The sequence below is a fragment of the Artemia sp. Qi Xiang Cuo genome, chromosome 21, assembly GCF_049724085.1.
Source record: "Artemia sp. Qi Xiang Cuo chromosome 21, ASM4972408v1, whole genome shotgun sequence".
In the NCBI taxonomy this organism is placed as follows: domain Eukaryota; kingdom Metazoa; phylum Arthropoda; class Branchiopoda; order Anostraca; family Artemiidae; genus Artemia; species Artemia sp. Qi Xiang Cuo.
Window position 1 is genome coordinate 24,779,389 of NC_142814.1, and position 20,331 is coordinate 24,799,719.

A 20,331-nucleotide genomic window follows, 5' to 3' on the forward strand; every position below is an offset into this window, starting at 1 on the left:
AATGCCCCAACACCAAGAAATAGTTTTCAAAAAGCATTTCAGAACCAGTTCCTCTCTTAATGTCCCTCCTAAACCCATTTTACAAGTTGAAGTACCCATCTTTTTCACCTACAACTGTACTTTACAGCTTTTTGGTTACCTCAACACCAAGATATACTTTTCAAAGACCATTTCAGAGCAAGTTCCTTTCTTAGTGACCATCCCAAACCCATTTTACAAATTGAAGTACCCATCCTTTTAGCTTAGAGTTTTAGTTTGGTTTAGTTTTAGTTAAAAGTTTAGAGTTTTTAGCTTAGAGTCTTAGCTTAGAGTTTTTGTTAGAGTTCTAGTTTAGTTTAGTTTTAGTTAAGAGTTTAGAGTTTTTAGCTTTGAGTCTTAGATTAGAGTTTTATTTAGAGTTATAGTTTAGTTTATTTTATTTAAATTTAATAATTTAGAGTTTTATCTTAGATTCTTAGCTTAGAATTTTACATAAAGTTATAGTTTGGTTATGTTTTAGTTAAAAGTTTAGAATTTTAGCTCAGAGTCTTAGCTTAGAGTTTTTGTTAGATTTCTAGTTTAGTCTAGTTTTTGTTAAGAGTTTAGAGTTTTTAGCTTAGAGTTTTAAATTTTAGGTTATGTTAGAGTTGAAGTTTATTTTAGCTACAGCTAAGAGTTTCGAGTTTTAGCTTGGAGTCATACCTTAGAGTTTTACTTCAAGTTTTAGTTTGGCTAAGTTTTAGTTAAGAGTTTCGAGTTTTAGCTTAGAGTCTTAACTTAGACTTTTTTTGTTAGAATTCTAGTTTAGTTTAATTTTAGTTAAGAGTTTGATGTTTTACCTTTGAGTTTCAGTTAGAGTTCTAGTTTAGTTTAGTTAAGAGTTTGGTGTTTTAGCTTAGAGTCTTAGCATAGAGTTTTGTTAGAGTTCTAGTTTATTTTAGTTTTAGTTAAGAGTTTAAGAGTTTTTAGCTTAGAGTCTTAGCGTAGAGTTTATGTTGAAGTTCTAGTTTAGTTTAGTTTTAGTTAATAGTTTAGAGTTTTAGCTTAGAGACTTAGCTTAGAGTTATAGTTTTAGTTTAGTTTTAGTTAAGAGTTTAGAGTTTTTTAGCTTAGAGTTTTTTAGCTTAGAGTCTTAGCTTAGAGTTTGTGATAGAGTTCTAGTTTAGTTTAGTTTTAGCTAAGAGTTCGATGTTTTACCTTAGAGTCTTAGCTTAGAGTTTTAGTTAGAGTTCTAGTTTAGTTTAGTTTTAGTTACGAGTTTAGAGTTTTAGCTTAGAGGCTTAGCTTAGAGTTTTTGTTAGAGTTCTGGTTTATTTTAGTTTTAGTTAAGAGTTTAGAGTTTTTAGCTTAGAGTCTTAGCCTAGAGTTTTTGATAGAGTTCTAGTTTAGTTTTGTTTTAGTTAAGAGTTTGATGATTTACCTTAGAGTCATAGCTTAGAGTTTTAGTTAGAGTTCTAGTTTAGTTTTAGTTAAGAGTTTAGAATTTTATCTTAGAGTCTTAACTTAGAGTTTTTTTTAGAGTTCTAGTTTATTTTATTTTTAGTTAAGAGTTTAGAGTTTTTAGCTTAGAGTCTTAGCTTAGAGTTTTTGTTATAGTTCTAGTTTATTTTAGTTTTAGTTAAGAGTTTAGAGTTTTTAGCTTAGCGTCTTAGCTTAGAGTTTTTGTTAGAGTTCTAGTTTAGTTTAGTCTTAACTTAAGAGTTTTTTTATAGAGTTCTAGTTTAGTTTAATTTTTGTTAAGAGTTTGATTTTTTACCTTTGAGTTTCAGTTAGAGTTCTAGTTTAGTTTACTTTTAGTTAAGAGTTTGGTGTTTTACCTTAGAGTCTTAGCTTAGAGTTTTATTTAGAGTTATAGTTTAGTCTAATTTTATTTAAGAGTTTAGAGTTTTAGCTTAGAGTCTTAGCTTAGAGTTTTTGTTATAGAGTTCAAGTTTATTTTAGGTTTAGTTAAGAGTTTAGAGTTTTTAGCTTAGAGTCTTAGCTTAGAGTTTTAGTTAGAGTTCTAGTTTAGTTTAGTTTTAGTTAAGAGTTTAGAATTTTATCATAGAGCCTTAGCTTAGAGTTTTTGTTAGAGTTCTAGTTTATTTTAGTTTTAGTTAAGAGTTTATAATTTTTAGCTTATAGTCTTAGTTTAGAGTTTTTGTTGAAGTTCTAGTTTAGTTTAGTTTTAGTGAAAAGTTTAGAGTTTTTAGCTTAGAGTCTTAGCTTAGAGTTTTTGTTAGAGTTCTAGTTTAGTTTAGTCTTAACTTAAAGTTTTTTTTATAGAGTTCTAGTTTAGTTTAATTTTAGTTAAGAGTTTGATGTTTTACCTTTGAGTTTCAGTTAGAGTTCTAGTTTAGTTTAGTTTTAGTTAAGAGTTTGGTGTTTTACCTTAGAGTCTTAGCTTAGAGTTTTAATTAGAGATCTAGTTTAGTTTAGTTTTAGTTAAGAGTTTAGAATTTTAGCTTAGAGTCTTAGCTTAGAGTTTTTCTTAGAGTTATAGTTTATTTTAGTTTTAGTTAAGAGTTTATAACTTTAGCTTAGATTCTTAGCTTAGAGTTTTTGTTGAAGTTCTAGCTTAGTTCTATTTTAGTTAATAGCTTAGAGTTTAACCTTGGAGTCTTAGCTTAGAGTTTTTGTTAGACATGAAGTTTTGTTTAGTAATAGTTAAGAGTTTAGAGTTTTAGCTTAGACTCTTAGCTTATAGTTTTACTTAAAGTTTTAGTTTAGTTAAGTTTTAGTTAAGAGTTTCGAGTTTTAGCTTTGAGACTTAGCTTAGAGTTATAGTTTATTTTAGTTTTAGTTAATAGTTTAGAGTTTTTTATCTTAGAGTCTTAGCTTAGAGTTTTTGTTAGTGTTCTAGTTTAGTATAGTTATAGTTAAGAATTTAGAGTTTTAGCTTAGAGTCATAGCTTAGAGTTTTAGTTAAAGTTATAGTTTAGTAAAGTTATAGTTAAGAGTTTAGAGTTTTACCTTAGTGTCATGGCTTAGAGTTTTTGTTAGAGTTCTAGTTCAGTTTAGTTTTAGTTAAGAGTTACGAGTTTTAGCTGAGTCTTAGCTTAGAGTTTTTGTTAGAGTTCTAGTTTAGTTTAGTTTTAGTTTAGAGTTTTAGCTTAGACTTAGAGTTTCAGTTACAGTTCTAGTTTGGTTTAGTTAAAGTTATGAATTTAGAGTTTTAGCTTAGTGTCATAGCTTAGATTTTTAATTAAAGTTATAGTTTGGTTAAGTTTTAGCTAATAGTTTTGAGTTTTAGCTGAGTCTTAGCTTAGAGTTTTTGTTAGAGTCCTAGTTTATTTTAGTTTTAGTTAATAGTTTATAGTTTTATCTTAGAGTCTTAGTTTAGAGTTTTTGTTGAATTTCTAGTTTAGTTTAGTTTTAGTTTAGAGTTTTAGCTTAGACTTAGAGTTTCAATTAGAGTTCTAGTTTGGTTTAGTTTTAGTTAAGAGTTTAGAGTTTTTATCTTAGAGTCTTAGCTTAGTTTTATTTAGAGTTCTAGTTTAATTTAGTTTTAGTTAAGAGTTTAGAGTCTTAAGATAAAGCCTTAGCTTAGAGTTTTAGTTAGAGTTAAAGTTCACTTTAGTTACAGTTAAGAATATAGATTTTTAGCTTAGAGTCATAGCTTAGAGTTTTACTTAAAGTTATAGTTTGGTTAATTTTTAGTTAAGATTTTAGAGTTTTAGCTGAGTCTTAGCTTAGAGTTTTTGTTAGAGTTCTAGTTTAGTTTTAGTTAAGAGTTTAGAATTTTACCTTAGAGTCTTAGCTTAAAGTTTTTGTTAGAGTTCTAGTTTAGTTTAATTTTAGTTAAGAATTTGTTGTTTTAACTTTTAGTTTAAGTTAGAGCTCTGTTTTAGTTTACTTTTAGTTCAGAGTTTAGTGTTTTATCTTAGAGTCATAGCTTAGAGTTTTAGTTAGAGTTCTAGTTTAGTTTAGTTTTAGTTAAGAGTTTAGAGTTTTTTGCTTAGAGTCTTAGCTTAGAGTTTTTGTTGAAGTTCTAGTTTAGTTTAGTTTTAGTTAATAGTTTAGAGTCTTAGCTTAGAGTTTTTGTTAGAGTTGAAGTTTAGTTTAGTAATAGTTGAGAGTTTAGAGTTTTTTGCTTAGAGTCTTAGCTTAGAGTTTTTGTTAGAGTTGAAGTTTAGTTTAGTAATAGTTAAGAGTTTAGAGTTTTAGCTTAGAGTCTTAGCTTAGAGTTATAGTTAGAGTTATAAGTTTAGTTTAGTTAAAGTTAAGAATTTAGAGTTTTAGCTTAGTGTCATAGCTTAGATTTTTACTTAAAGTTCTAGTTTGGTTAAGTTGTAGTTAAGTGTTTAGAGTTTTGGCTGAGTCGTAGCTTAGAGTTTTTGATAGAGTTTTAGTTTAGTTTTAGTTAAGAGGTGAGAGGTTTACCTCAGTGTCATAGATTAGAGATTTTCTTAGATTTGTTTTTTAGTGTAGTTATAATTAATTATTTGAAGTTTGTAGATTAAATTAATAGTTAATAAATTTTTCTGTATTTTTAGTTTATTTTAGTTATTAGTCTAGAGTTTTATAATAGAGTAATAGCTTAGAGTTTTTGTTGAAGTTGAAGTTTATTTTAGTCAAAGTTAAGAATTTAGATTTTTTATCTTATAGTCTTAGCTTAGATTTTTACTTAGAGTTCTAGTTTAGTTTAGTTTTAGTTAATAGTTTAGAGTTTTATCTTAGAGTCTTAGCTCAGAGTTTTTGTTGAATTTCTAGTTTAGTTTATTTAAGAGTTTAGAGTTCTAAATTAGAGTCTTAGCTTAGAGTTTTACTTAGAGTTGAAGTTTATTTTAGTTATAGTTACGGTTTTAGAGTTTTAGCTTGGAGTCTTAGCTTAGAGTTTTAGTTAGAGTTCTAGCTTAGATTAGTTTTAGTTAAGAGTTTAGAGTTTTACCTTAAAGTCTTAGCTTAGAGTTTTGGTTAGAGTTCTAGTTTAGTTTAGTTTTAGTTAAGAGTTTTAAGTTTTACCTTAAAGTCTTAGATTAGAGTTTTAGTTAGGGTTGAAGTTTAGTTTAGTTTAGTTATAGTTAAGAGTTTATAGTTTTAGCTTAGAGTCGTAGCTTGGAGTTTTAGTTAGAGTTATTGTTTAGTTTAGTTTTAGTTAAGAGTTATAGCTTAGAGGTTTAGCCTAGAATCTTAGCTTAGAGATTTAGTTAGAGTTGAATTTTACTCTAAACTAGCATAACCACAAAATTCCACAATATTGCATAGAAATACCAAAACCATAGGTTAGGTTAGAGGTTAGGTTTCTCCACGTTTAAGTTAGAGGTTAGGTTTCTCCACGTTTAAGTTAGGTTAGATTAGGTTAGCTTATCATGAGCACTCAAGATAATCTAACCTAATCTAACTGGTACAAAGTCGACATGGGGGGATAGATAGCTTTTTGCACCGCGGGACCCGGGAAGCGCCGGTGGGCCCGGGAAGCACCGTGGGAAGCGCCGCGAGATTAGGTTAGGTTAAGTCAGGTTATGTAAGTTAGGTTAGGTTAGCTAAGTTAGGTTAGGTTAGCTAGTAAACATCTCTCCATGTTTAAGTTAGGTTAGGTTAGGTTATGCTAGATTAAGTTATGTTAGGTTAAGTTAGGTTAGGTTTGGTTAGCCTACGTACGCGCGCGTACGTAGGCTAACCTAACCTAACCTAACATAACTTAATCTAGCATAACCTAACCTAAATTAAATTAAACTAGAACTCTAAATAAAACTAAGCTAAGACTCAAAGCTAAAAACTCTAAACTCTTAACTAAAACTAAACCAAACTAGAACTCTAATTGAAACTCTAAGTCTTAGCTAAAACTCTAATCTAAAACTAAACTAAACTAGAACTTCAACAAAACTCTAAACTAAGACTCTAAGCTAAAACTCTAAACTCTTAACTAAAACTAAACTAGAACTCTAACAAAAACTCTAAGCTAAGACTCAGCTAAAACTCAAAACTCTTAACTAAACCTTAACCAAACTATAACTTTAAGTAAAAATCTAAGCTATGACACTAAGCTAAGACTCTAAATTCATAACTTTAACTAAACCAAACTAGAACTATAATTGAAACTCTAAGTATAAGCTAAAACTCTAAAGTAAAACTAAACTAAACTAGAACTCTAACAAAAACTCTAAGGCAAGACTCAGCTAAAACTCGAAACTCTTAACTAAAACTAAACTGAACTAGAACTCTAACAAAAACTATAAGCTATGACACTAAGGTAAAACTCTAAACTCTTAACTATAACTTTACTAAACTATAACTTTAACTAAAACTTTAAGCTATGACTCTAAGCTAAAACTCTAAATTCTTAACTATAACTAAACTAAACTAGAACACTAACAAAAACTCTAAGCTATGACTCTAAGGTAAAACTCTAAACTAATAACTAAAACTAAACGAAACTATAACTCTAATCTAAGCCTCTAAGATAAAACTCGAAACTCTTAACTAAAACTTAACTAAACTGCAACTTTAATTAAAAATCTCAGATATGATTCTAAGCTAAAACTCTAAACTCTTATCTATTACTAAACAAAACTTCATGTCTAACAAAAACTCTAAGCTAAGACTCCATGGTTAAACTCTAAACTCTTAACTAAACTAAAAATAAACTAGAACTTCAACAAAAACTCTATGCTAAGAATCTAAGCTAAAACTCTAAACCCTTAACTAAAAATAAACTAAACTAGAACTCTAACAAAAACTCTAAGCTAAGACTCTAAGCTAAAATTCTAAACTCTTAACTAAAACTAAACTAAACTATAACTCTAATTAAAACTCTAAGCTAATACTCTAAGTTAAAAAACCAAACTCTTAACTAAAAATAAACTAAACTAGAACTCTAACTGAAACTCAAAGGTAAAACATAAAACTCTTAACTAAAATTAAACTAAACTAGAACTCTATAAAAAAAACTCTATGTTAAGACTAAACTAAACTAGAACTCTAACAAAAACTCTAAGCTAAAACTCTAAGCTTAAAACTCTAAACTTTTAACTAAAACTAAACTAAACTAGAACTTCAACAAAAACTCTAAACTAAGACTCTAAGCTAAAAATTCTAAACTCTTAACTAAAACTAAAATAAACTAGAACTCTAACAAAAACTCTAAGCTAAGACTGTATGATAAAATTCTAAACTATTAACTAAAACTAAACTAAACTAGAACTCTAACAAAAACTCTAAGCTAAGACTCTAAGCTAAAAACTCTAAACTCTTAACTAAAACTAAAATAAACTAGAACTATAACAAAAACTCTAAGATAAAACTATAAGCTAAAATTCTAAAATCTTAACTAAAACTAAACTAAACTAGAACTCTAACTAAAACTCTAAGCTAAGACTCTAAGGTAAAACACTAAACTCATAACTAAAACTAAACTAAACTAGAACTCTAACTGAAACTCAAAGGTAAAACATCAAACTCTTAATTAAAACAAAACTAAACTAGAACTCTATCAAAAAACTCTAAGTTAAGACTAAACTAAACTAGAACTCTAACAAAAACTCTAAGCTAAGACTCTAAGCTGAAAACTCTAAACTTTTAACTAAAACTAAACTAAACTAGAACTTTAACAAAAACTCTAAGCTAAGACTCTAAGCTAAAAACTCTAAACTCTAAACTAAAACTAAAATAAACTAGAACTCTAACAAAAACTATAAGTTAAGACTCTAAGCTAAAATTCTAAACTCTTAACTAAAACTAGACTAAACTAGAGCTCTAACTAAAACTCTAAGCTATGACTCTAAGGTGAAACATCAAACTCTTAAATAAAACTAAACTAAACTAGAACTCTATCAAAAACTCTAAGCTAAGACTCTAAGCTAAAAACTCTAAACTCTTAACTAAAACTAAAATAAACTAGAACTATAACAAAAACTCTAAGCTAAGACTCTAAGCTAAAATTCTAAATTCTTAACTAAAACTAAACTAAACTAGAACTCTAACTCAAACTCTAAGCTATGACTCTAAGGTAAAACATCGAACTCTTAGCTAAAAGTAAACTAAACTAGAACTCTATCACAAACTCCAAGCTAGGATTCTAAGCTAAAAACTCTAAACTCTTAACTAAAACTAAACTAAAACTATAACTCTAAGCTAAGTCTCTAAGCTAAAACTCTAAACTATTAACTAAAACTAAACTAAACTAGAACTTCAACATAAACTCTACGCTAAGACTCTAATCTAAAAACTCTAAACTCTTAACTAAAACTAAAATAAACTAGAACTCTAACAAAACTCTATGCTAAGACTCTATGCTAAAACACCAAACTCTTAACTAAACTAAACTAGAACTCTAACTGAAACTCAAAGATAAAACATCAACTAAAATTAACTAAAATTAAACTAAACTAGAATTCTAACAAAAAAAGTCTAAGTTAAGACTCTAAGCTAAAACTCGAAACTCTTAACTAAAACTTAGCCAAACTAAAACTTTAAGTAAAACTCTAAGGTATGACTCAAAGCTAAAACTCGAAAATCTTATCTTTAACTAAACTAAACTTCAAATCTAACTAAAACTCTAAGATAATACTATAAGATAAAAACTCTAAACTATTAACTAACATTAAAATAAAATCGAATTCTAACATAAACTTTACTTTAATACTATAAGCTAAGAGCCTAAACTCTTAATTAAAACTAAGGTAAACTAGAAATCTAACAAAAACTCTAAGCTAAGTCTCTAAGCTAGAAAACTCTAAACTTTTAACTAAAACTAAACCAAACTAAAACTCTAAGCTAAAAGGATGGGTACTTCAATTTGTAAAATGGGTTTGGGATGGTCACTAAGAAAGGAACTTGCTCTGAAATGGTCTTTGAAAAGTATTTCTTGGTGTTGAGGTAACCAAAAAGCTGTAAAGTACAGTTGTAGGTGAAAAAGATGGGTACTTCAACTTGTAAAATGGGTTTAGGAGGGACATTAAGAGAGGAACTGGTTCTGAAATGCCTTTTGAAAAGTATTTCTTGGTGTTGGGGCATTCAAAAGCTGTAAAGTAAAGTTGTGGGTGAGAAGGATGGGTACTTCAAGTTGGAAAATAGGTTTAGAAGGGAAATTAAGAAAGGAACTGGTTCTGAAATGCCTTTTGAAAAGTATTGCTAGGTGTTGGGGCATTCAAAAGCTGTAAAGTAAAGTTGTGGGTGAAAAATATGGGTACTTCAAATTGTAAACTGGGTTTAGGAGGGATATTAACAAAGTAACTTGCTCTGAAATGGTCTTTGAAAAGTATTTCTTGGTGTTGAGGTATCCAAAAAGCTGTAAAGTATAGTTTTGGGTGAAAAAGATAAGTACTTAGAGTTGCAAAATGGGTTTAGGAGGGACATTAAGAAAGTAACTTGCTTGTCTTAGTCGATTACGTCATTCTATAACCATAAATGAATTCCCGTCATGACCTTCTGATAGGGTTCTACCGATTATGTAATCAATTTCTCAGAAATCCATTTGTCCTAGTTGATTACGTCATTCTATGTCCATAGATGGATTCCCGTTAGGACCTCCTGATAGGGTTCTACCGATTATGTAATCAATTTCTCAGAAATCCAATTGTCTTAGTCGACTACGTCATTCTATACCCATAAATGAATTCCCGTCATGACCTTCTGATAGGGGTCTACCGATTATGTAATCATTTTCTCAGAAATCCATTTTTCCTAGTTGATTACGTCATTCAATGCCCATAAATGGATCCCCGTCACGACCTTCTGATAGGGTTCTACCGATTATGTAATCAATTTCTCAGAAATCCATTTGTCCTAGTTGATTACGTCATTCTATGCCCATAAATGGATTCCCGTCACGAGCTCCAGATAGGGTTCTACCGATTATGTAATCAATTTCTCGGGAATTCTCTCCCTTCGATTACGCAATCAATATATCTCTTCCCCACATTCCCCTTAGAAACATCAAATTAATTCCCCTTTCGTGAATCAATAATTCCCCTTAGAAACAACAAATTAATTCCCATTTCGTGACATATCAATCAATCTTGACATCACCTGTCAGACATTATTAAACTTCGCCTGGAAACAATTTAATTATTGATTGACAGTACCTGTCAGACATTATTAAACTTTGCCCGGAAACAATTTGATTAATGACTGACAGCACAGGTGTTCCAAATTCCCAATCGCTTTAATTAACCACGTGTTCTCCCTAATGACTCTATGCACATGGCCAAAACAACCACAACAACAATATCGACCTTGGAAATTTAGGTCATTGACCCCATTAACCACGTGTTCTCCCTAGGGACTCTATGCCCATATTTGGGGTTAAGACACCATGACACACGCCTCGAGCAAGTACATGTCCAAAACAACAACAAATGCTGTTTTCTATTTCTGGAAACTCATAACATTCGCTGAGAGCGTGCACTTACAACAACAACAACATTGACCTTGACATTCGCTGAGAGCGTGCACTTACAACCTGCCCCCATTAGACTCAATAATCCATTAAAGTGAGAAAGTTCCTGTTTTTCCATTCTCACTGACAAAAGCCATACTGCTGTTGACATCCATGAAAAACATCAAATAAATTGACCAACACACATAACCATCCAAGAAAACAGACATGAATGTGAGAAAATTCATGTTTTTTCAAGTGAGAAAATTCCTGTTTTTCCATTCTCACTGACAAAAACCATAAAAACATGCATAAATTATGTAAAAAAGTTGTAGGTGGCAGCAGGGGTGGGCAATGGGGCTGGTACCCCCCCTTCTTCTCTAAATCTATAAAATATATGTGCATGCAGATTATCAAAAGGGCATATTTCAAGAAGGGGTTTGGGTATTAAGTTGGAACTTTCAGAGAATGCTTAAAGGAGAAGATCAATTGACCAAAAGGCAATATGTGCGCTCTACAACTAATAATACTATCACTACTGCTATTACCACTACTATTACTACTATTTCAACTACTACTTCTATTGCAACTACTTCTTTTGTAAGATTAAAAGTATTGAGATGGAACTTTCATGAAGTATATGAATACACAGGTTATCAACAGGGCATATTGGCAATGCCATAGCAACGGCTAATTGTATCAGATGCAACGCTATAGCGTTGCCTATAGTAAATGCCATACGGCTCCAATGTTTTGTTATTTCTTTATTTATTTTTATTATTTTTTCCCAGAGGCACTTCATATGGAAGGGGTCGTCGTAAATCTTCAAAGGGGGCTCATTCGATTGGAAATCAAGAGTTCTAGTGAACTTTTTACGTGTCAAAAGCGATTGGAAGGCAACGAACACCCCTTCCACGCCCACGATTTCCCCAAACACATCCAATCAAAATTTTGAGATAGCCATTTTGTTCTATGTAGTTAATTTTCAGATATAAATTATGTTTTTGAGAAGGAAACTCCCCCACAGCCCTCAGGGCAAGGGTTGTAAGTTATGCCCTGAGGGCATATAAGCTTTTTAGAGAAAGCTTTGTCGTAGAAACTACAAAAAGGGCTCATTTGATTGGAAATTTAAAGGGCTAGTGCCCTTTTTAATAGTCGACAGTCATTAAAGGGCAACTAATCCCCTTCTCACGCCCGCCTTTTCCCCAAACACATCCGATCAAAATTTTGAGTTAGCCAGTTTTTTCAACTTAGTTGAGAAATCTGGAAATTAGGTCTTTGAGGATGACAATCCCCCACATTCCTCAGGGCAAGGGTTGTAAGTTATGCCCTGAGGGCATATAAAGTCTTTATAGAAAGTGTTGTCGCAGAAATTTCAAAAAGGGCTCATTCGACTGGAAATGGAAAGGGCTAGTGCCCTTTTTAAAAGTCGAAAGTGATTGGAAGGCAACTAACACCCCTTCCACGCCCACGATTTCCCCAAAAACATTCAATCAGAATTTTGAGATAGCCATTTTGTTCAACGTAGTTGAAAGCCCTGGAAATTATATCTTTGAGCATGACACTCTCCTCCAAAGTCTTCAGGGCAAGGGTTATAAGTTATGCCCTAGGGGTATATATGGTTCTTATGGAAGGAGTGCTCGTATAAACTTCAGAGAGGGCTCATTTGATTGGAAATTGAAAGTTCTATTTCACTTTTTAAGCGTCAAAAGATATTGGAGGGTAAACAACCCCCCCCCCCCCCACTCCCTTTTTTCCTAATGCATCCCATAAAAATTTTCAGATAGCCATTAAGTTAAAAAGTGTTCAAAAGTCAGAAACAAAAAATCAGGTGTCGACACAACCCCGAGGGCCTCGGGGCAGGCGTTTTAAGTTAAGATCTGGGGCATATATGGTTCTTATAAAAGGGATACTCGTATAAACTTCAGAGAGGGCTCATTTGATTGAAAATTGATTGGTCGAGTTCACTTTTTAATAGTTAAAAGAGATTCGTGGGCAACTAGACACCCCCACGCCGTCTTTTTTCAAACCCATCTGAGAAAAATTTTGAAATAGAGATTTTGTTAAAAAAAAATAGTTCGAAGGTCAGATAAGAAAAACTCCGGTGTCAATACAGCCCCCCAGGGCCCGGAAGAAGGCGTTCTAAGTAATGCCCTTGGGGTATATATTGTTGTTATGGAAGAGATGCTCGTATAAGCTTAATAGAGGGCTCACTTGATTGGAAACTGAAAGTTTTAATTCACTTTTTAAGAGTAAAAGTGATTGGAGGGCAGCTATCCTCCCCCACACTCCATTTATTTTTTTCCCAGACGCACTTCATATGGAAAGGGTCGTCGTATAAATTTCAAAGGGGGAAAATTGTTTTCACTTTAATATTGTTAATTTGATACCATTTTTAATACTTTGACGAAGATTTGTTTTTTTTTAATGTTTGATTTTGAAATAAGTAATTTTCAAAACTAGTAACTTTTTGCAATCAAAAACGAACAAAAACTAATTAAAAAAACTTTCCGAAAAATAAGTTTTTCAAAGAAAATTAAAGGATATTTTACAAATAAGCTTAGCAGATACAAATACATATTAAAATTCAAACTCAAAACGACCATTAATTACTATTAAAGAATAAATGAAACCCAAAACGAACAGAAATTAAATAAACAATCATAGGAAACAACATACAACAGGTAATAATATAAATGAATAAATAGATCTTAACGCGAGTAAGGCTTAAATTGAATATGAAAATCAAGCTTAAAACGAAAAAAATATTTTGCTATTGAAGTATTGCTATATAATTGTTAGTTTATTGCTATATATTGTTAGTTTATTGCTATATAAAATAACAATTTAAAACATTGGCGCTTTACTGAAAACTACATGCGTCTTGAACAGTCTTGGAAAGTTTAAGCAACATCAAATTGAATGTTTGATATGTAATGATATTAGTTGTTGAAAGATCCATCAGTTCAAGAATTTATTTCACTCTAATGGAATTTTTTTTTTTTTCAATGCTATAAGAACAGGAAAAGAAAATATTTGTTTTATAATTCGTCTTCAGTGAAGCGCCAATGACATAGTAGGCTTTTGGTTTTTATTTACAGTTAAGGAAGGGGGCAGTATCCAAACTCTTGTTTGTAGTGAAACTATATTCGTCTTGAACAACTTTAGAAAAAAAGAATAAATTAAACTGAATTTTTGCTGAATATATTAATTGCTGAAAGTTCATCAGTTCAAAACTTTACTATAATTTAATGTTTATTTTCAATATTAAGTACAAAAGAAAATATTTGTAATAAAATCGGTTTTCAGTAAAGTGCCAATGACGCAGTAGGTTTTAGACTTTCACAGTGAGAGGAGGCGATCCTCAAACTCTTGTTTGTGGTGATTTTTGTTCGTTTCAAGCTTGATTTGCATATTCAATCTAAGCCTTACTCACTTTAAGATCTATTTATTCATTTATATTATTACTTGTTGTATGGTTTTTGGCTATGATTGTTTATTTAATTTCTGTTCGTTTTGGGTTTCATTTATTCTTTAATAGTAATTTCTGGTCGTTTTGAGTGTGAATTTTAAAAGGTATTTGTATCTGCTGAGCCTAAGTTTAAAATATCCTTTACTTTTCTTTGAAAAACTTATTTTTCGGAAAGTGTTTTTGATTAATTAAGTTGGAACATCCAGGACTTGATAAGGGGGAGGTTCAACTGACCAAAAGGCAATATGTTAATACTACTGCTACTAATAGTACTAGTGCTAGTACTGTTAATACTACTACTAGAACTGCTAGTACTAATACTACTACTGTGATTACTATTAAAACTATGCCTAAGGGTATATAGGCGAAATTTTCAGGGAATATTGTGGAAGAAAGGTGAATTGAATCACAACATGCCGTCTGTATGCAGGTTGTCGAAAGGGTGTATCAGCAATATCTTTGGGACGGTTTGGTGTTTGAAGTTAAAACTTACTGTTTTTTTTTTTGGGGGGGGGGTGAAATAGCCAGAAGACAATATTTGCATCTTTATGCTGCTGCTACTTCTATTACTGCAACTAAAACGAAGGCTGCTACTATTAATTCCACTGCTGCTACTCCTGCTACTAAGGTGAAAGCTAAGGTATTAATTCCTGCTACTGTAAGGGTATTAATGTGAAAATTTGGAGGAATGAGGGAAAAACTGAAAAGATTTAAAATATTATTTTCTTTTTCCATGAAAAAGACTATGTCAACAAAAAATGAATAGAAGTTAATTTAAAAAAAGAACTTTTTCCACAAAATACGATTTTCAAAAAAAAAAACATTAAGCTAAAAATGAGCAGAAATAAAGTCAAATAATATTTCAAGCTTGAAACTACCACAAATCACTATCAATAAATGAACAAATTTCAAAACGAACAGAAACTACAATAAATAACTAGTCAAACTCAAAGCGGGGGAAATCGACATGAGTAGGGCTGACATCCACCATGCCTTCTGAAAACCAGAACATAATCTGCACTGAACTGAAAAAAAAAATGAATGTGGATTGACAGTTTAATATATACACATAATAATTTCTTTTTTAAAGTCTTAATAATTTTTCTTATATTAAAGTTGAAAAAGTAAAAATATCTAAAATTTGTTTTGTTTTCAGGAGGCGTCTTCAGAAGGCATGGGGGGGGGGGTATCAGCCCTATTAATGTTGATTTCAACACGTTTCGAGTTTGACTCGTTTATTTTTTGTAATTTCTGTTCGTTTTGGGGTTCAGTTATTTATTGATGGTGATGTAAGGTAGTTTTACGCTTGAAAGATAATTTGGCTTTATTTCTGCTCATTTTTGGCTTAATGGAGGTCTTTACTTTTTTTTGAAAAACTTATTTTTTGGAAACGTTTTTAAATTAATCTTTGAAAAAGATCAAATATTGCCGGAAATCCCCCTCCGTGGAAAATTTTCCCAGAAATACCCCCACCCTAGTTTAATGTTGCTCCCGCGAAAAATTCCTCCATGGAGAATTGCTCCATGGAATTACCCCATACTAAAGCGGAAAATTCCATCCCACTAAAAAACCCTTCAAACAATTCCAACCCCGCTGAAAACTTCCCCAGGACATCCCCATATGTAAAATTGAGTCGGCAGAGACAAAGTAAGACGAAAAGAAGTTCGTGAAGGAATTCCATCAAATTTCCTCAGTGTAAAATTTCCCCTTGAAAGTTCACTTCTGGAAACTTCCCACCCCACTGGAAATTCACACGGTGGAAATCCCCCCCCCCCAGCAGAAAATCCCTGCTCCAAAAAATGTCTGTATAGATCCCAATGGCAAATACTACATGTAAACAATGGACAAATTGAATAACTTACAGGCCTTTCCCAAAGGTTGTGGGGGGAGGGGTTATGTTATCCTCAAAGGCATAATTATTGGACCTTTCAACTATTTTGAACAAAATGGCCATCTCAAAATTTTGATGAGACAACTTTAAGGAGCAAAGGGGCATGGGAGGGGACTAGTTGCCCTCCTATCTTTTTGGTTTCTTAAAAAGGGCGCTAGAATTTCTTATTTTGATTAAATGAGCCCTCTCCAAAACTTCTAGAATCACTGGTTCGATATGATCAGCCCTGGAAGAAAAACAGATTAACATGCTTCCGTGCTCTGTCTTCTGGCAAAAAATGCAAAGTTCCACATTTTTGTATATAGTAGCTTGAAACCTCTATACTAGGGTTCTCTCTTATGCTGAATTAGATAGTGTGATTTTCATTAAGACCGCGAGACTTTTTGGGTGTCATGCTTCCTTTTTGAAAATTGGGCAAATGTTCTCAGGCTCGTAACTTTGGATTGAATGGTTTATGTAATGGAATCAACATAAAATTTCAATTCTTTTGATATATCTTTTGTCATCAAAACTATGTTTTTTATAGTTTCGGTTACTATTGAGTCGCTTCGCTCCTTGTTTCACTTCGTTACCACGAACTGTTTGACACAGTCTACACTATTGCTTTGACTGTGAGTTTGCTGTATTTAAAAATCCGAATGAGTTTCTAATTCAAAATTTAATATTCTTTTAATCTTTCTGTACCCATTACTTACTTTTCCATTTGTATTCTGCCAAAATTTTTGAATTATTAGCTTAGAATTTGCAATGACTAATGCTATCGATTTTCTAAAGTCTCTGCAGTTCTTTTGTTCTGACAAAGCGTCAGGCGTACAAATAACTCAAGTTTCTCTGGAAACACTGGAGGTTTTTCTGTTTCTTGAGGGACTAGAGGTTCGACTTTAAAACAGAAACCAAGATCTAAAAAAGACTTAGCCTGGGTTTTGACAAAAACATGAGAAAATAAATCAAAAATAACCAAAAAATGAGGGTAATATCAACCAGTGGACAAAAAGAAGCGAAAAGTCAAAAGCAGACATTTTGGCAAGGACCTTCGCCAATTCATCTTCAGGGCTCCAAAAGTGTTTTTTTTTTCAGTGTTTTTTTTCTTTTTTTTTCAGTTTTAGCACTGAAGACGGATTTATGGAGGTCCTTGCCGAGAAATTTACTTTTTGTCTTTTCGCTTCTTTTTGTCTACTGACTGAAATTATCCTTTTTTTCATCGTTATATTATAATTATGTTTTCTCTTTTTTTGTACAACGTCATGTGTTGCCAGTGTGGTCTTAAAACGTATTTAAGCCCTGTGTTTCGTTTAGTGTTCTCGGACCATCCATTGTAAAAAACATTAAGTAAATAGTAGTCTTTGTCAATGGTAACCGAAACTCTAAAAAACGAAGTTTGCAAACAATATTTAAAAAATTTGACTTCTTATGCATTTTCTATATACCTAAATTTCATTAAGTTTAAAGTACCAGAGCGGTTCTAGGAGAGGGATAGAGGGAGCACTTGCCCTCGGCGCAGAAATTTTAGGCGTGTATAATCTCAATGATTTAATGGTTGTAATCCTTTTTGGTACTCTTGCATTATGCGGGCCTCTCGGGTTAACTACTATAGAGTAGGCAATGATAAAACCCGTTTTCGACATGTTTACCGCTATAGACTAGGCAATGATAGCGTGGTTTTCATTGCGAATACGATATTAAACTGTGTTATTGGGGTTTAGGGGGTGAACAAGGTACCTAGGTTAGGTTAGGTTACGTATTTAATATATGCTATGCCTTACCCCCCACTCCCCCCCCCCCTTTAATGTGCAAATATATAGCCCAAATTTGTTTCTAAACTATTATATATCATATTTTATTTTATTTCATTGGCATTAACCAAACTTAACTTTTTAAAAAGGCCCGCATGATGGAAGAGTATCTCATTTTTTAATTTTTTGAAATTGTATTTTTATCAAAGTAAAGTAGAGGGTGCAGTTGTCAAGAGTTAAAAATTTGTTAAAATTTGGCCTGGAAATTTTTGGAAGGAAGGAGTGGGGGTTAATCAAGATTTTGCCCCGGGCACCAGAGAGGCCAGAACTACCATTGATTATTACCAATCAAAGTTTATTCGCGTGAAAAAAAGTCATGCGCGTATGATTTTTGTAAACATGAAATCCTTTTGGGTAAAATTCTGTCAGTTCTTAGATATTAGTTCTGCATGACACATTTCTGTTCCGGGAAGTTCTTTATTGATTCAAAAACCAGGAAACTCATTAATAAATCTCATGCATATTTGAGCACTTTCTTTGTCGCAGTATTTATTTATCACTGAGTTTCTTCATTGTCTTTACGAAGAACTGACATTTTTTGTGTTGCAGGGAAAAATTATAAATACCTGAAAACGATATATAAAAGAATGTTTTGCCCAATTAGATTATATTTAATTTCGCCCACTTAATTGATCCTATTTCACTTAAGCTTTGTCGCGCGCCTTAATTTATGTATTGTCTACTTTTCATCATTACCATTAATGGCTACATAAATGTTACTGTAAAATATGACCAGAAATTAATTGTTTCTATAAAGCCACAAAAGGCGGTCATCTTTTAACCATGAATTAACTTGATTTTTTGCTGTAAAACGCAATTGCTTTTATTCTGAAGATTTTGCAATAGCTGGTGTAGTGAAAAAATGGTGGTCTCATCGAAACTACTCCCTAAGTAGCGCTGGCTTCATATAGGTGAAAATTGATTCTAATTAATTGGCTCTTCGTTAGATAATTGGTTCTGGACCATTTTTATTTAAGTTGAGAAAATTATAAGTTATATTGTACGAACGTCATTATCCTTAATAACGTCAATACGTCATAGACGTCAGTACCTTAATAAGAACTTTGATTTTAGATCCTGGGGATGATGATAAATCAGGATTATCTTATCTTGGTGGCGGTGCTCAAGGGATAATCAATCTGGAATTGCCCATGGGTGAGCCATCTACCAATGTGCCGAGAAGTGTAGTTGACGGAAGAAGGGTTCATGCTGTTAAGGGAGTACCGCCAAGCTTTGGATACATTAAAAGATCAAATTCAGGTACTTTATATCAGGCCTATTTCCCTGACTTAGTAGAAAGTTCTCTCTAGCAATAATGACTGACATGTGTGTTCCAGCATTTCCAGAAATTGTTATTACAACTGTTGGTGAATATCGCCATAAAAAAAGAAAAACACGAACGACCATTTTGTTGCTGAATTTCGGGCGTAAACGATATAATCAAAGAACAAGAAACACAAAACTAAACCTATGCCTTCTTTTGATCGATATACGACTCCAAGCTCCTTTGAGCTTAACAAATAGTTTCTCTTTTTCTTCATTGTTGAGCTTTTATAGGTTGCAGGGTGTCTTAAAACTGCATTTATTTCCGACAGGTTGTGCTCTCTTGTTATTTTCTCGTTCTTTTTGGAATATTCACTTCTGTCTGTCCTCACCTCGAGATGATTTTGAAGTCAACGATACAAAAATGCTTCTGAAACTTCTTACTTCAAAATATACTTTGTACATATTTCACAAATGATGTTCGATTCCCAAGAAAATTGGTTTCAGAGATTCTTGAGCCAAGTGATTACGAATCTGATGGTAATACTAAAACTTAAAACGTGTTAACTAATTACATATTTCGCAAACGTTGGACATACTCCTCCTTGTTAAAATCAGAGTCATGAAAGGATTTTAAATCTGAATAATTGTAAAGCTAAAAATCGGATTCTTGAGCCTCTACTTCCAAACTCCCCCCCCAAACTTCACGTATATGGAAATTTTATATCTGCTTCTAATCATGATCAATCACAGAAAGTTCAGGGAGTTCAGGGAATGGTCCTAAATTATTAGAGGCTAAAATCCATTAACTAAAAATACAGAGTACTTCTTTCGCAAACGGGTATGATTTAAACCAAAATTGACGCTTAGGGGCTTCTGAACTTATTGCTCACAAATCTGAGGTGAATATTGCAAAATAGAACTAAACCTTCAAAACGTGTTAATACCTATTTCATGCATGTTTTTATTTCCAATAAAGGTGTTGCTTATGAATTTCTTAGCTTTCTGAATACAAATCAGGAGCTAACACCGCACTACAGACTTTCAAAGTCACAACATGTCAGGTAAAGATTTTACTAGTGGTGGATCTGCTATATCTACGATATTTCAATTTATGAGAAACCCCCTAGGATTTCAATCAATATGTGGATGACCCAAAGTGAGTCACTTTGGCCCACGCCCCTTCCAATCCCCCTCTCCCAACTTAGCACATGCAAACATGTTGCACCCTTTTTGACCCATGACAATTCATAGAATATTGATGATAATATATCTTAATGACCAAATTAGATTTAAGTGCTACCATAAAAAATCATAAAGATCGTAAAATGACTGTTCTAAATCAAAATACGCTGAACTGATTTAGGTAACACTTAAATCTAATTTAGGTATCACCTAAATCTAATGTAACTTGTAGAAGTACAAGTTACACTTCGCAAGTTGTCATTTCCCAATGAGTTCCACAAAATTAATAGTCAAGGGTACATGACCACGTCAACTACAAATCCTGAGACTGATACTGTGCAATGTACATATTCAAAGATTGTATTTGGTATCCACAAATGTTGGTAATTTGGGATTTCTGAGGCTGTTGATCCGAATCATGTAAGAATATTTAACTTGTATGAATAGA

General features: G+C 32.1%; 1 protein-coding gene across 5 annotated transcripts in view; it reads left to right on the forward strand.

The window, feature by feature from the left end:
- sick (sickie) overlaps positions 1–20,331 on the forward strand; it is a 374,025-nt gene that overhangs the window by 274,146 nt on the left and 79,548 nt on the right. For all 5 annotated transcript variants that reach the window (XM_089107071.1, XM_089107072.1, XM_089107073.1 and 2 more), the window contains one exon: positions 18,510–18,695. In XM_089107071.1, coding sequence (XP_088963197.1) covers positions 18,510–18,695 — 186 coding nt within the window. The remainder of the gene's footprint in view (positions 1–18,509; positions 18,696–20,331) is intronic.